Source organism: Ceratocystis lukuohia (assembly GCF_044167205.1).
Source record: "Ceratocystis lukuohia strain C4212 chromosome Unknown Supercontig2_pilon, whole genome shotgun sequence".
In the NCBI taxonomy this organism is placed as follows: Eukaryota; Fungi; Ascomycota; class Sordariomycetes; order Microascales; family Ceratocystidaceae; genus Ceratocystis; species Ceratocystis lukuohia.
In genome coordinates, this window is record NW_027263521.1 from 966,948 (window position 1) to 982,257 (window position 15,310).

Genomic DNA, 15,310 nt, shown 5'->3' on the forward strand with positions numbered 1-15,310 from the left:
TGCAACATTCTTCCTTTTGCCTAGCTTTTTTTTCCTTGTCCCATTGCTCTGGGTCCTCCAAATCCATCCCTGACTTTTCCTGTACATACCAAGTACATTGACAAGTTTCCCTATGCTCATCTTCTTTTCCTTTGTTAGTTATCCTCCCTCTCTTTTCTCTTTTCAACTTCTTTCCGTTCCCAGGCTCCGTCAGTCCCTTCTCTCCTGCCTTCTATCAAGACTCCCTATATAAAGAAACATGCACTTATTTATCTTGACTTTCCATCGGTTGTCATGGCAGCTTTCCCATCGTTTTGTTTTAAGAACGGGTGATTCGTCTTATTCTTTTCTTTGAGAGGTCATCTCTCTTTTTCAAGCTCCTTGCAAAGCCTTTGGAGAATACGCCCCCATCTTTTCGAAACAAAGAACCCCCAAGTCTCCAATCTTGCGCCTCCCATACCCAACGAGTGAACCCCGAATCTAACCCTAACTCGGAACTTGCCCATACACTCTTGGTCTTTTTCGGCTTTGGCCTTGTGGCCTTGGCTTTGCCATTCTCGTCGGGCTTTGTTTGCATGATGCAATCATTTCAACGAACCCTTGGAGACAACACCCGTTAAGCTTTTCCACACCACTTGGAGAATCACACGCTCTTAGGGTATGTCTAGGGTCTGGAACATCAGGTATGACTTGTCACTTGCTCATGTGACCATGTTGCTGGCAGCAAACCAGAATATCATGACTGAAACCACGTCCATTGGTGAGGTGATATGTTGACATATCAACACCGCCAAATCGCCGGTCATGTTTCCAAGACCAGGCTCTCCCATTGTCCAGGAGCCTCTCAGATTCTCATAGACAGGATGTCAAAGCCTAATAGCAGGTTGGCGTCTAAAATAGATTATTCGTCCCATAGAACGAATTGCTGAGTCCTAATCTACATGGTAGTGAATGGTTTACCCAAGGAGAACTGGAACGAGGAATCAGGGAAAAAGCAAATGGAAAATAAAACACAGAAGATCAAAATTTGGGAAAAGAATAACAACCAGTACCAGAAAACTTGAGACCAACAATCGAAGCAGAAGAGCAAACCCAGTGCGAGAAAGAAACACATGGGAGAAAATCCAAAGATAAAAATATGTAAGAAATGACAAAGAAATGAAAAGGTAGTAGAAACTGGTTGATGGTGCTTTGTGAGCATGTAATATCGCAAATGTCCTGGTTCACGACTTGGTAAATAGGGGAGCCCTAGCTGGAGCCATGTCCATACCCCTAGGCCATTAGGCTCTTGGTGGCCAAGTAGTCTGATAAATTTTTCGTGAGAACATCTGGCATAGTGTACAAATCAATGGAGAACTCTCCGGCTAAGAAATAGAAGAAAATGTTAGTTAGTAGCGAGCAATTAGGATGGGGATTGCCGTGGATGCAACTCACTTTCAACATCGCTCTTGATGTAAGTGTCAGTTGACTTGAAATCGTGGATAATCTGGATGGCCTTGAGTAAATCCTCCTCCTCAAGTTTCTCCAGAGCTTGAGCAATCTTCTCATAGTCGATTTTTTGGCCACTGGATTTCTTGCCGGTCGCCCCAGCCTTTTTCTTGGGGCGCTCATCGTCATTAGGCAGAGGGCCCAGCTCCCGTAGCTTCTCTTGTAAGACTTGAGACGGGTTCTTGAATGTGATGCTCTGGACGGACTCGTAGTGTTCTTGGTGGAAGCTCAGATCATGTGGCACCGAAATCTTTGTCTTTTCGGTGTAGTAGCAGTCAACAGAAAGCTCAAATCCACCCCAGCCCTCGTTTTTACACTCAAAGGGAGGCTTTGTGAAAGCTGTATAGTGAGATATTACGTTAGAAGCTACTTGGATCGTATCTGCACGAAGATAGATAGATATACTCACTCTGAACAGGGTTCTCAAAAGAAGGGTGGAGGTGATAAACAACCTTGTTAAAACAATCCGCAGGGTGCTCGTTTCCAGCAGCATCCAGCATGAAAACTTTGATAGACCATTCACGCATGGGGTAGTGCTCTACGGGCGAAGGCTTATCGCTGCAGAAAAGAGTTAGTATGCTAGTAGCCGTAGACATAGTAAAACCAGGAGAATTGGATAGCGCCTTACATCTCATGTTGATCGGTGACAAGCTTGATTTTGCGCTGGATAGATAAGTTAGTACGGCAATGACGACGACAACGGCGGCAGGGCGTTACAGCTAGACGTGTGATGGGCTGGTCTTTCAAAGCGTATTCTTCTGCGAAAAGGAGGGAAGAAGTGGCCTTGATAAACAGGAATGGGGTGAAAGTGGGAGCAAGAGCAAGAGCAAGAGCAATAGCAAGAGCGAGGCGTTTGGTCCTTGAGTCGACAATCATATCGTGGGGTGAATTTACAAGCGGGAAATTCAACTAGACAGACAAAATGAACGACATGAAGGCACACCACCAAGCCGGATATGTAGCAAATCCACCCACACGCAACGAGACCCGTCTTCGGGAAGACAGGTCGCGATAATTGGATGCATGTTGGCTGTATATGTCAACCAGAAAAAAAGAAGGAAAACCGGAAGGAAGAACTGGGCCAAGATGAAAATCCAAGAAAACAGATGACCACGGAGATGAAGAATCTGGCGGAATTGATTCTGGTGATGAGGGCATAAGAGGAAATGGAACCACAGCTAGATGAGACGCAGAGCGCTTGTGTCAAGCTATAAGTCACCCTCGGTGTATGGTGGCGAATAAGTGTGTAGCAAGAGAAACAGGCAGCCTGTTGACAGAATACAGAGGAAAAAGACAAAGAAAGAAGCTTAGGGAGAAGAAAAACGGACTTACTTCGACGATCATTATGAGTGAGTCTAAGAGAGAGAAGAGAGTGTTGCAGATGAATTGTCAAGCTGAGCGTTGAGCAAAGAGGAGCAAAGAGACCAGCGAGACTTATACAGGCCACCCAGCAACAGGACAGTAAAGAGAAAAAAAAAAGGCTGGCGGGAATGAAAAGAGGCAGCAAGAAAAAGCTTGATGATGATGCAAGACAAATTAAATGAAATCGTGAGTAACGAGAAAAAGGCGATCGTGAATTTTTGAGCGGGAAAACGCGAAAACTCTCAACAAGGCAAAGATGCGATAAAAAAGAGAAGAAAAAGGGAATTAAAAGAAGCACTGGAAAAGGAAAGGCAAGATTTTTGGTGGGAAGAAAAGAAGAAAAAATGAAGAGTGAGAAGGGAAGAAAGAAGAAGGGGAGGGAAAAATCAAGGGTGGAAGTTCGTTTTCCTTTGAGTTGGCCTTCTATTGCCTTCAAGATGTGACTCTTGAGATCGATTTAGCAAGGGAAAGGGAAAATAATAATTTCTATTGTATTTTCTCTGCAAGGCTGGACACGAATTTGCTCTAGACCTCTCTTTTCTTTATTCTATGAAGCTGTTCCGCTTTCTTTTTCTATCTGGCCTTGCCTAACGCTTGCTGGCCTTGTTAGCTGCTGTCTTTTTTTTGCCTTGTTCACAGGCTACTTATTTTTTCTGGGGGGAAAGGGAAAGGGTTAGTGGCAAGGTTTGTTTGGGCTGGGTTTAGGAGAAAAAGAGGGAAGAAGCAGAACGCAGAAGAGAAAGCAGACAAGCTTCAAGAAGAGAAGAGAGGAAGAGAAGGAGGAGAGGTTGAGTAACGGGCCGGCAGACTACGAATACATGGAATTAGAGGAAGGAGCAAACGGCTGGGAAAGAAAACAATAGAACCGCGTAGAGTCTTGCTGTATTTCTATTGCTCTTGCTCTTGCTTTCCTGCTCTTGCTTGTCTTGGTCAAAGAGAACATGAGACATGGATGGACAGACACATACGTAGAGGCAAGCATGAAGAGAAAAAGAAAGCCATATCCACTCCAAGCTTCCGTGAAATCATCCATCCGCTCTTTTTGCTACAAGCGCATGCACAGGCATTTATACATTTATCTCAGATGACGTGGATTCTAAGAATGAATAATTCACGACTCCCCATTGCCTCCTGGTTTTGCCTTCCACCAATCTGTTTGCATGCCTGGCTTGGGTGCATCCAAGTTTTTGTTTACTCGACTTCCATTCTGTGTCTATCCTCTCAATTTCTCACTAAATCCTACGCATAATAAATAAACTACCCTTCCTGTTTTGTTTGGGCACACCTCTCTCCTTCCTGCTTCCCCACAATCCTGTCTTTCCCATGACGCCACAGTCTGGTGTGGCTGTGATCAAATCAAGAAGGTGCTCTCTATCCTCTCCTTTTTTCTTTGTGGCCTAATTATCATGGCTTAACATATTCTAACATAATCTCTTTTTCTTCTGGCGTATCTTGTTGTTCAAATTTATTTTCATTGATGGGAGGGGGACAGGATGAGGCGAGGGTGAAGTACAGAGGAAAGGAAAGGGGGGTATGTGCTAAGGTCATGATCCAAAATGGTCAGGGCAGGATAAAAATCACACCACATAATTTTCACGTTCAAATTTTTGACGTCCATCTGTGCAGTGCTTGTTACAAGAAGGGGAGGAGGGGCAATGGGGAAAGAGAAGGAGACACAAATGAGAGACGGGGAGGAGTCCGGGCTTGAGCAGTTGCAGCAAGTGACCTGGCAGTAACAGAAGGGGCTAGCAGCAATATGAGCACTTAGAGATGCCATTGGACTCAGGCCGCTATTTCCATGTGTTCAAGTATGCATACATTGTATATGTATGTGCGTGTTGCATTTTGTGTTTTGTACTAGTCCAATGACAAAACCGACCCGTCAGGTGTGTAATGGTAGATGGAGAACGCAAATGAGGACAAGTACGAACAAGGGGGAATAGAGGGGGGGGGGGGGGAAGGGGGCGCAAAACAAGCTGCCTATGAAGTGCGAGAATCTCTTGATAAGAGATATATAGTCACTTAAGCATCGCTCTTGAAGGCCTCCTCGTTCAGTTTCTGGGCCTCAACGAATGAGTCCTTGAATTGGTTGGCGTCTAAAAGGGAGAAAAACACAACGTTAGCTTCCTTCTTTTCCTTTTTCCTTTGCCTTCTTGTTTCACTAAGACATAGAAAAGCCCTCGTTTCTTTGTTCCTAAGAAAAAAAGAAAGTATGCCTCGTCGAGAAAGATAATATAGTCGACTTACTTTCAGAGTTGGCGAAGCGGATGGCCAGGGTAGCAGCCTCAGGTTCGCCCTCGCTGATATCGGCGGCAACGTTCCACACCCAGCTCCGGTCAGAGCCAACGTTGGGGGACAGCTTCATCTCGGGGGTGACTAAAAGACGACATCACGTCATGTTAGTGTGAGTTTCATATATTTGCATCCAGCGAGCGGCCAAATATATTGACTATAGACCCAAGGGACTGGACTGTGAAATGTATATATATATGTAAACAAGAAAAAAAGAGGGAAAAAAAACTTACTGTAGTGGTTGGCGCAGACCTTGAGAGTCTTGTCACGGCGCATGACTAGGCGGACCTTGCCAGACTCCTTGTGCTTCAGTAGACGGACATCACCGGTACCACGCTCCTTCCACTCGCTAGTATCCTTGACGAAGCGGAATAGCTTGGCACGCATCTTGAACATCTGTTCCTCGGACTCTTCGTTGGTCTTAACCTCGACCTTCTCAGTCAGCTTAATGACTGGCTCGAAGTGGACATCCTCCGACTCGGGTGCCTCATCTTCCTCGCCCTCCTTGGCAGCAGCAGCAGCATCACGCTGGGCCTTGGCGCTACCAGAGTTATCACCGCGATCCTCGTCCTCCTTCTTTTCCTTCTTGGCGCCGCCGCCAAACATCGAGAACACGGCAGAAGAGGTCACGGGCTTGTCGGCCTGTTGCAAGAAGATGGTTAATTATCCGCAGATTAACAAGAGAGTTAACAGTTGTGTGAGGGGGTGTTCATAAGTTGCGAGGGAGGGCAAGCAGGGGTAAACGATAAGGCATGGAGGGGTATTATAAGGGACAAAGGAGAGCATGCTTGTGCGTCATATCATGCCGTGCGAAAGGTTTGTTTTGCGCTGGGTATAGCGTCCTTGCGGATGATAAATGCCATGGTGGTGGGGGAAAGAAAGCACGCATGAAAAGGAGGGGCACGTGAAAGCCATTGAGTTGTCATGTGAACTGCATCATCGCCATAGAAAAAGAATGCCGGGAGAACATGCTGAGCCTCGATGCTTCAAGGCTAAAGACACTCTCCGGGTTTTCCTCCTAGATTTATATTTTCATCTTGTGAATTACCGATACATTGAACGATCTCGGCTTGTTTCGTGGTGGCGATTTTGGTCGAGATGTCCAGAGAACAGCAAGATATGAGGCTGGATAATACAACTGGCGCCTCTCTCCTCTTTCGCCCCTCCTACCATAGCTGAACCTCTGCTTGTGTTTTGTGTGTAGTAAAAAATAGAGACGCGGGGCAATCATACCTCAACCTTGGTCTCCTCGACCTTGGTCTCTTCGACCTTGGGCTCAGTAGGCTCAGTCGTCGGCTCGGTGGAAGTCATGATGACGATAGTTTGTTATGGTTGGATGCGAGTTGGGGTGTGAGTTTTGTTTTGGGAGAGGAAAGATAAACGAGCAAAGAAAGATGATGGAAATAGAAGAAAAGAGAAAGAAAAAAAGATGGAAAAGTGTTGTAGAAGGGGTGAAGTTTGATGGAGTGGGGAGAGGAAAAAAAGGGATTTGATTTAGTTGATCCAGAAAAAAAAAAGAAAATAAATAATAATTGAATAAAAGGAGATTAGTTAGTTACAACAGAAGCAGCCAAATAAAATTCGGGTCAACAGCCAAAACTTGGTAGTCGTAGCTCACCTAAATGAGCTGCCGGCTTTGGGCATCTGCAAATACCTGGACGGTTATGTAGATATACGCACTTTGTGTATTTTCTTGATGCACACAGCATCTTGTACAATGTATTCAAGCAACTTTTTCCCCGGCTCATCTCCATACTCATTGTATTTTCTCTAACAAAGGCCTCGCAGTCCCTCTTATTACCCCGCAGCATGTTTTTTTTTTTGCCTTGCTCACCAAGAAACAAAGCCCCGCGATGGTCTTTTCACTCTTCCCTGGAACAGAAAGCTACAACTGGGTGCTATAAAAAACGACATAAATATAACTCGGTTTTAAACACTCTACTACCTGTGATGTGCCAAATATCCCAACAGGTATTTTCTCCTTCATCACTGCTCTCTCATGCTTGAAAGGGGCTACAGCTTTGGAAACCTAGAGATTCAGGAAGAAGGTTGCTATTTGTTTACCAAACTTAATCAAGCTGGAGCCCAGCCCACATTGCTGCCTGTGCTCTGATTGGTCCATGTCTTAGGGTTCATAAAACCTCATCTTCATGATAAACCCTACGATTCCCATGGCTCAAATGAATATGATCTTGCGCCACTGATTGGCCTTCGTTTTCTGGGCTTCTCAAGCCGAGTAAATGCTGTCATGTTACAATGTACTCGCACTTGTCCATTTTCTAAAGCCCAAAGCTATGTAATACTTTTTTTGCTAAAACCCTCATCATACACGGTTATGGTTTGCTGTCTACTTCTAGCTGTCATGTTGATAATGATGAGACCAAACATCACTGGAAATATATTTCTTTCAGTGCGACAATCAGGGTCGAGTAATTTCCAAAAACCCAAGAAAAACAAGCAAGAAAAAACAATACACAAGATAGATTGAGAGTAGCGCCAAACGATGATCGTGCCTGAGATATTGTAGACTATTTATGTAGAGATGGGGTCGTTGTGTATGAGCCCACCACCAAAAAAAAGAGCTATTCGAGCTTCAAAGTAGATCTGGCGTCGAAATTTGTGATAATGCATGTGGAAATATTTAGATAATATGTAGTAGTGAGGTAGAACACGTCCGGCATGATCGAGATTAAAAAGAGAGAAGAAAGAGAAACAGTAGATAATAGAGAGGGATATCGGAGAGCGTAGCCTATGCCGAGCCCAAATAATGTGTAAGTGATTAAAGCCCTCCTCACAATCAACGCAAAGGGGAGCTGGGGGAATTGGGGGAGAGAAAAATGCTGGCGGAAAAGAAGGAAAAAAGGGTATCCTACCTTGATTGTAGACAATTTTGTCTACTATAGAGAGAGGGTATCAACATATGTACATCTATGTGCACATTCATGCACATACCCATCCTCTGTGCTAATAACCTGCAACGCCTAAAACCCTTCGACTATATCGCCAAGTGGAGTCTCTAGCTAAACTCTGCCTTGGGTCCACCGACTGAGTTTGGATAGCTGGTCTTTGAGATACTTGTCGCCACGGATAGCATAAAGTTTGCTTTCGTCTGCATGACCACGCATGTGTAGCCACCAAGCCTTGGCTTGAATCTGGGCTCGGAGATAGCTCATCTTGCACTTGGCTGAGACTAGACGGGCCCGGAAACTAACCATTTGTGCTTCCTTTGACAGAAAGGGTGCAAGACGATGCTTGAGATGGAAGACTGAGTCTTTGGCTTGAGCAAGCTTGGCATCGGCAAAGATTTTGTCCTTCCACGTTTGCGCCTTGTGTCTGATTGTGGCCCAGGGATGATCAAGCTTCGGAGAACGGATAGAGCACATAGGCTCCTTGCTACGCATCTTATTTTTGAGCGACGTGCCGACATGAGAGAGTTTAGCCCATGCTTTGGTGCTCTTAGTGTAGATGAGAGACGGCTTGTCGTTTGGGAGCCAAAAACGCCGCAGTTGGAAGCGCGAAAAGGGATCTGATGTGGGAGTGGGTGTTGCTGTCTTTGTCACGTAAATATAGCGAACTGACGTGTGGTAATTGACGATTGTAGTGGTCGCAGTGGGCATGTTCATGGGCAAGATGCCATTCCCAATATGGGCAACTGCAACTTCAGGTCTCTCAATAGTTGCCAGTTTGTATGTACCAAACAAAAAAACCCCAAAGAAGCCGAGCATCAACAAGGCCGCAATAAGAGTCTCCAGTATGCTCATTTTAGGGAGACCGTACTTTTTGGCAATCTTGGAAGAATAATGACCATGTGGAAGCTTGCCCTGGTTCCGCAAGAGCAATAGGCTGGCGTTGTCCTTAGGCCGTTCCAAGGTCATGGAAAGCGTTGGGGTAGACGGCTTATCTAGCGAGTCTTCCATGTAGTCAATTGAAGGACTGCGGCTGAGGGTTTCTGGCGCTGCACACTGACGAAAGAGATCTAGGATATGGCGACGTGAGAGGTCTTTGTCAACCACAACAAGATGGCTGCTTCTGGGTGTACGGTCGCGATCTGGACCGTCGCCGTCAACGATATCATCTTCATCTTCTGATTCATCGGATTCGGTTACCACCGAAGCAGTTTCATGTTTCGCAGCAATAGTCGCGGCAGCTGTTGTAGCAGCATCGGCGGCAACAGAAACATAGTCAATGAGGGTCTGGGAAGGTAGCGGTGTTGTATCGTAGTCTTCGTCTTCATCGACCAAATCAGTGGTCGAGCGGCAGGCTACGCGGCGGCAGACATCATTAGCTTGGTCAATTTCACTCTGGGAGGGGACTGTTTCGTGTTCGTAATGGTCGCTATCGTGAGAATCAGCATCAGCATCGGCATCTGCTTCGGCATCAACTTCAACGTCAGAGCTGGAGTCAGCGAGACTATGCACATCGTCTTCACCGCCTTGCGAAGCAGTGCCTAGAGAAAGCATAGGGGTTAGACGACCGTCTTGGCTCTCTGTATCCATATTGCTGACAAGCTCATAGGCGGACTCTGCTAGCAAGTCAGCATCTTCTTCGGTAGAGAAGGAAGGCACTAAATGTGGTGCGGCCGGGATGCCGTTAGAAGAAGGCTCCATGATGCTATTTTTGCTACTGGCTAGCCAGCGGGCAAGGCGTTCGTTGCCTTGTGGTTTAGGGAAGCGGAGAGAAACCGGACAAGAGGTAAAAGATGATGACTCTGAAAGAGTTAGAGAAGGTGATGGGAGGCTCTGATTGGACAAAGGAACAGCGGTGACAGCCTTGTCTCGTGAAATGGGAGTGTCCTGTTTACAAGAGGAGGTCTGATTTTCCATATACAATAGTAGTACTACGAGCAAGCGGGCTTCAGAAGATAGAAGCGACTAGAGCTCGTTGGGTAGAAAAGAGGAAATGAGGCGAAAAGACAAGGGGAGAAGATGTGACGCGAAAGATGGAGAGGGTAAGGTGTGGGGTGGGCGGTGGGCGGACTGAAGGTACGATGACGTATGTGTGCTGTCTGTTGAACAATGACAAGAACCAAATGGCAGATGGCAATAAATAGCCCTTGGCCAACATAGGCTGATGAGGTTTACGGGGAAAAAAAAAACGAAGGTATGAGGAAAGACAGAAGGCAAGTGGCAGAAGAAGGAAACCAAGAAGGAAACAAGAGGAAAGAGAGGGAAAGAGCCAAGTGGCACACAAAAAAACAAACAAAAAGAAGTGGTGGTGACAAGGAGGAAGGAGGGGTTGTTTCTGTATTTGGAGTGAAGCAAGTGCTAAATAAGGGAGGACATCAGAAATCCCAGAAGCAAGCCTAGATAAGACGATATGATATGGTCGTCGATTGGCACTGGTAGATGGACTGGTTTGCTTGGCTTTGCAAAAGCAGACTTGTTTAGAAAAGTTTATGCTCGCACTCAGAAGAGACGCAAGTATTACAGGTTTGATTGAGTTAGAGGCAAGAAGTTGTTGAGAGAAAGAAAAGTAGGGAAGGAAGAAGAAAGAGGAGGGCAGAAAAGGAAAAGAAATAGCCAAGAGCGAGCTACGCACAGCATATGTAGTAGATAAGACATCCAGCAAGCAAGCCGATAAAATCAGGCAGAAAGACATATAGGCTAGCTATGCCAGTGGAAGCCCGACGGCCTGTCTGCCTTTGAGGTCCTAGAGAGCAGCCCAGTTAAAGCGCTCGTTTTTCCTGCTATAAAATCACCCCTAGCAATTACGCCACTGGGCCACTGGGCCACTGGGCCACTAAGCCACGGCTCTGTGGCTGACAGGCAGTAGCAAAGCTATACAAAGCAACAGTACACCAAGCATCAAGCATGCAAACGACTGGAGAGATAAGAGGGGAAGGCTATCCTTCGCTTCTGGTGGGAACTAGACAATATTTGTGTCTTGTCTTCTTCACATGTTAACCAAGAAGCTCAAGATGTTGGAAGTGGGCTATCGCCAGACGGGAGGATTCAAAGAGGAAGCTTGTTGGAGGGGCTTTTGGCACCCCACTTCCTACCCATATTCGCTGCGGGGAATTCACACAGGGCTGCTAAGCGTTAGCTGAGACCTTGGCTTGGATGAAGAACAAACACAACACAGGCCCTGCAGAACTTGGGGACTGCAGTCCTTTGGGCCCCTTCTCCCCCAAGATGAAACTTCTACTCCGTGCTAGAGCTACGAAAGCTGCACAAGCACAAGCCCCAGGAGCTGGGGGCTATTAACGTTCTAGGGAATACAACCTTATGCCCATCATCCATCCTTGTACAGTATGCTGTCACGGGAATGAATTGGCACCCGTCTATTGATTCTGCCGCTAAGCGATTAAACCCCTTTGAGACTTTTCCGGGTTGTAACGAGACCGACCCAGCATTGAGCATCTTGTCCTGCCCCGGTGAATGGCATCTAGTGCATATAAAGTGGCGCAATGTCATTAAGCTTAGTACAACAATAACTCACTCATTCTTATCAACTTGGAAAATCTCAGAAAACAGTACTGTGTGCCCGGTGCGCAGGATACTTCGAGCGTCTTTCGTGTGTCTTGCAGCTGACAATCCTTATCAACAGGAGCCCACCTGTCAGTCACAATTCCTTCAAACGGGGGCATTAGCTAAAGAGGGGTTGATAGCATCTTTACACTTTACGCTGGTAAGTTCTCAAGATGCAATTGACGTAGAGAAAGGCGTCTGTCCCAATATCAAGCCCCTACTTGCACTTCCGGTGCACTTGGGACTGATTCATCGTCGTTCTCCTCCTCATTCTTAGTCTTCCGTTCATTGGGTGTCTGCGTCTGTTCTTCCTCCTCTTGTTCGTCTTCTTCGCCATTTCGTAAAAGCGGCTTACTTGAATCATAGCCGACTTCTTTGATTATTCCTAGCCCTTTGGTTCTTCCTTCGCGGAATAGGAACGGCGTCCCGACGGTAATATACTCAGGTCTTTGTACAAAGCGGAAAGCTACAAGGGCCCGATCGCCGGTACGGATGAATTTACGATCGAGGTCGATTATAGCACAGGTTTGTCGGACAGGGCCAATATGAAGCATGGCTTGGTAGCGTAGCTTGATAGTAGTGGCATGAAAGAGAATAAGAACTGTAGGCGGTGTTAGTTCAACATGTAATCATAGAATTTGCAGACTGGACTGGCCAGGGAATGAAAAAAAAGAAAAAGCCTACCCTCTGCAACAAATTCTCGATATACTGGCGGTGGTGGTCCGTTCTCAGGCCGTGGAAGTACCACCATACCCTTGCGTAGAAGGTCACTCCGAACCTTTCTTAGGGCAAATGATGCCGACTGGCCCGCCGATGCACCCATGACTCCAATTCGCTTGCGCTCAATCGACCGCACAATGGTGGGTGTGAACTGGCCTAGGCTGTTAGGCCCAATCAACACGCTATCGCCGGCATGCACGACGCCAGACTTGACAATACCAGATACCACAGTGCCGATGAAGGGTACAGAGAAGATGTCATTGACATGGAACTCGAATGGTGCCTCACTGTCGTAATTGCCGTGATGGGGTAGGATGTTAAGGAAAGTGCGTACTAGATCCAAATTGGCGCCAGTGACGTTGGACACCTGGAAGACGGGACAAATACGCCTGCTCACAAACTGCGTGGCTGTATTGACACAGTCCTCGTATGTCTTAACAAAGATGGGGATTTTGCGAGCCCCGGGGCTCTTGAGGATCTTGGTTAGCGATTTGAGAGTCTGCTCGAGAATATTTGGCGGGCAAATGTCAATCTTGGTGATGATAACCATGATGGGAATAGAGAGTGCTAGCGCAATGCCAAGATGTTCTTTGCTCATACCAACCAAGCCATTGTTGGCTGCGACCATCAGCAGGCAGTAATCCGGCTTGGATGATAGCAGTCCGAATACAGTAGTCTTCAGATATCTTTCATGGCCCGCTAGATCCGAAAAGCTAATGACCTTGGCGCTGCGTGTGCCAATTTCCTCCCATGACAATTTGCGGCCCGAGTCCGACCCAACGACATGGCCTTCTAAATCAAAGCCCAGGATCTCCATTCCCACAGAGCTAGTCCGCCCGCTTTCGACCTCATGTTTGTGTCGAAACAAATTTACTCGTGCACTACCGCGGCCATCATCCAGATCGCCTTTGACCAATACACCTAGCAGCGAGCTTTTGCCGGCATCGACGTTGCCAACCACAGAGAGGCGTGTTTCAATCACCTCATCCACAGTTTGTGGTTCTCGCCGAACGAGCACTTTACCACTACAGTCGCTACCAATCACGGTGCCTTTAGTCGACTCAGCTTCGACTAGGCCCCCGACGTGTTTAGTGAGTAGTAGTTGGCAGTGCGCGTTGCTGAGTGCTGCTGCTTCGACGAGTCGGGCATATGCTGCGTTCCATTGTTCCAAGTTCAAGCCCATGGGCATATTGTCCTGCTCAAAGCCTAGATCAAAGACCATCTCCCCACCGCTCTCCGCTAGGCGCTGTGCTAGCAGATTGCTTAATTGGGTCAAATGCTCCGGATTTTTACTTAGAAGCAAATCTTTTAAAGATGTCTTTGGTGCATCGTCGCCTAGATCTAATTGTTCAAGAAGGGCATCTAGTTCGTCGTGTTGTTGGGGATCAGCGTCGGGATTATTAGGGCTGGCATTTGTATTAGGTGCGGAGGACTGCGAATCTAGATCGGTCGCGACTGTTTCTCGATGATAGTGAACGATCTTGCGCTGTTGTTGCTCCACATACTCGGCAAAGTCACTGAGAGCCTAGCCAAAGGAAGAGAACGGTTAGAAAACAAGCGAGATTGACGGCTAAAGAGGAGACTAACTGCTTCGCCGCGCCGCCTTTCGTGCGGTAAGGACTGGGACTTTGAAGATTTATGGTTCATGATGTGGGGAAAAAGGAAACCACGCCAAATATGAGGCGAATGTATATAGGATGATGCTACTCAGATGTTATCAGCGTCGCGATAAAGAGAGCGTGAAGAGTAACAAGAAATACAAGGAAGAAAAGGCAAGAAGGGTAAGAAATTTATGATAGCAGCACAAGATAGCATAGGCAATATGTACCAGGAAAGACGTCAGACAAGCTGTGGCAAGAGCGAAGGTTCCTGCTTATATGGCAACTGCTCTGCATCACAAGAAGCGCACAAGATCATGAAGGAAAGCTAAAGAAGCCCATGCGTGAAAATAGCAGCCAGTCATCCACTAGACAGGCACCCGCAGCCGCCTGTGATATTACTTTCCTAGGCTGAGCTGTTGGCCTTGGCCTGCAGTCACATCCCGGTCTACGTAATAATACACACACAGTAGAGTCAGTAGTTAGCATTCACTTCGAGTCATCCCCCTCGCTCAAGCTTCTCCAATCCCCCTTCTTCTCAAAGCTATGGCCGTATTACCTATACACCAGGTACGACAGGGGGGCTTCTCGGCGTGACTAACTGTTTTATTATGTAGTTTTGTTCCTTTTCGGATATATTAATTGTTTGTTTCCAGTCGTTAACAAAGTAATGTCTCCTTTCCCAGGGCTTGAAAACGGCTTATAGCAAGATATTCGTCCTCAACCGCATTTCTTCTACCTGCTGTTGTTTCGCAGCAATACGGCGCGTGCCAGACAGGAGCAGCTTGTCCTGAACTTGACTATATTTTGTTTATTCTTCAACGTCTACGAAGAGATCACACGACGCCAGATATACAATGCTTGTGAATCCAGCCCCATTTAACATTACTGGAATCCCCAAGGTCAAACGACGAAGAAGGAAAAAAAAAAAAAATACATGAATGTATTTCACGTCTGCGGGACGCAAAAAAATCGGGTGGCAAAAAGCTACTTAGAGCCACGTAAGACCGCGATCTGGCGGCAAATCAGTCGGGCGGTTGGTTTAGGGGTATAACGTTTGCTTCGCATCTCCTGCGAATTTGCGAAAGGTCACGGGTTCGATTCCCGTACTGTCCATTCCTTTTTGCAAGTTGACTCATATTGGTCATGACTCAGATAGCCAGCCGTATTAGAGCTTGTGACCAATCTTGAGACCGATCTTGACTCACGATCTTACTTCCACATAAATCTCGAACATGGTACAAGGAGAAGGGGTGTGTGCGTGGGGTGGGGTGGGAGGGGAGGGGGGGTATTGTCCTTTTATTCAGCCTTGGTGTATATATGGTCATCAAAAATCGTTTCATCGTGGTATAATTCCCGGATTCCCACTCTCCCTCTAGTCTATTCTGTCTCTAACCATGCTTC

General features: G+C 46.7%; 4 protein-coding genes across 4 annotated transcripts; all 4 read right to left on the minus strand.

Annotated features, from left to right (window-relative positions):
- Positions 1-1,251: 1,251 nt before the first annotated feature.
- On the minus strand, positions 1,252-2,343 carry HOO65_020255 (Transcription initiation factor TFIID subunit 14; the record flags this gene model as incomplete). The annotated part of the gene is made up of 5 exons (XM_071006892.1): positions 1,252-1,343; positions 1,414-1,806; positions 1,877-2,025; positions 2,096-2,130; positions 2,185-2,343. The coding sequence occupies 5 exons, from the start codon at positions 2,341-2,343 to the stop codon at positions 1,252-1,254; spliced, it is 828 nt and encodes a 275-aa protein (XP_070860893.1).
- Positions 2,344-4,851: 2,508 nt separating this feature from the next.
- Positions 4,852-6,432, minus strand: HOO65_020256 (Ran-specific GTPase-activating protein 1; the record flags this gene model as incomplete). The annotated part of the gene is made up of 4 exons (XM_071006713.1): positions 4,852-4,925; positions 5,077-5,205; positions 5,355-5,763; positions 6,355-6,432. The coding sequence occupies 4 exons, from the start codon at positions 6,430-6,432 to the stop codon at positions 4,852-4,854; spliced, it is 690 nt and encodes a 229-aa protein (XP_070860894.1).
- A 1,709-nt stretch (positions 6,433-8,141) lies between these two features.
- HOO65_020257 (uncharacterized protein) lies at positions 8,142-9,728 on the minus strand (the record flags this gene model as incomplete). Its single annotated transcript, XM_071000028.1, has 1 exon — positions 8,142-9,728. One exon carries the CDS (start codon positions 9,726-9,728, stop codon positions 8,142-8,144), a length of 1,587 nt encoding a protein of 528 aa, XP_070860895.1.
- Positions 9,729-11,797: 2,069 nt separating this feature from the next.
- Positions 11,798-13,955, minus strand: HOO65_020258 (GTP-binding protein 1; the record flags this gene model as incomplete). Its single annotated transcript, XM_071006545.1, has 4 exons — positions 11,798-12,189; positions 12,273-13,547; positions 13,602-13,833; positions 13,896-13,955. 4 exons carry the CDS (start codon positions 13,953-13,955, stop codon positions 11,798-11,800), a joined length of 1,959 nt encoding a protein of 652 aa, XP_070860896.1.
- Between the last annotated feature and the right edge of the window lie 1,355 nt (positions 13,956-15,310).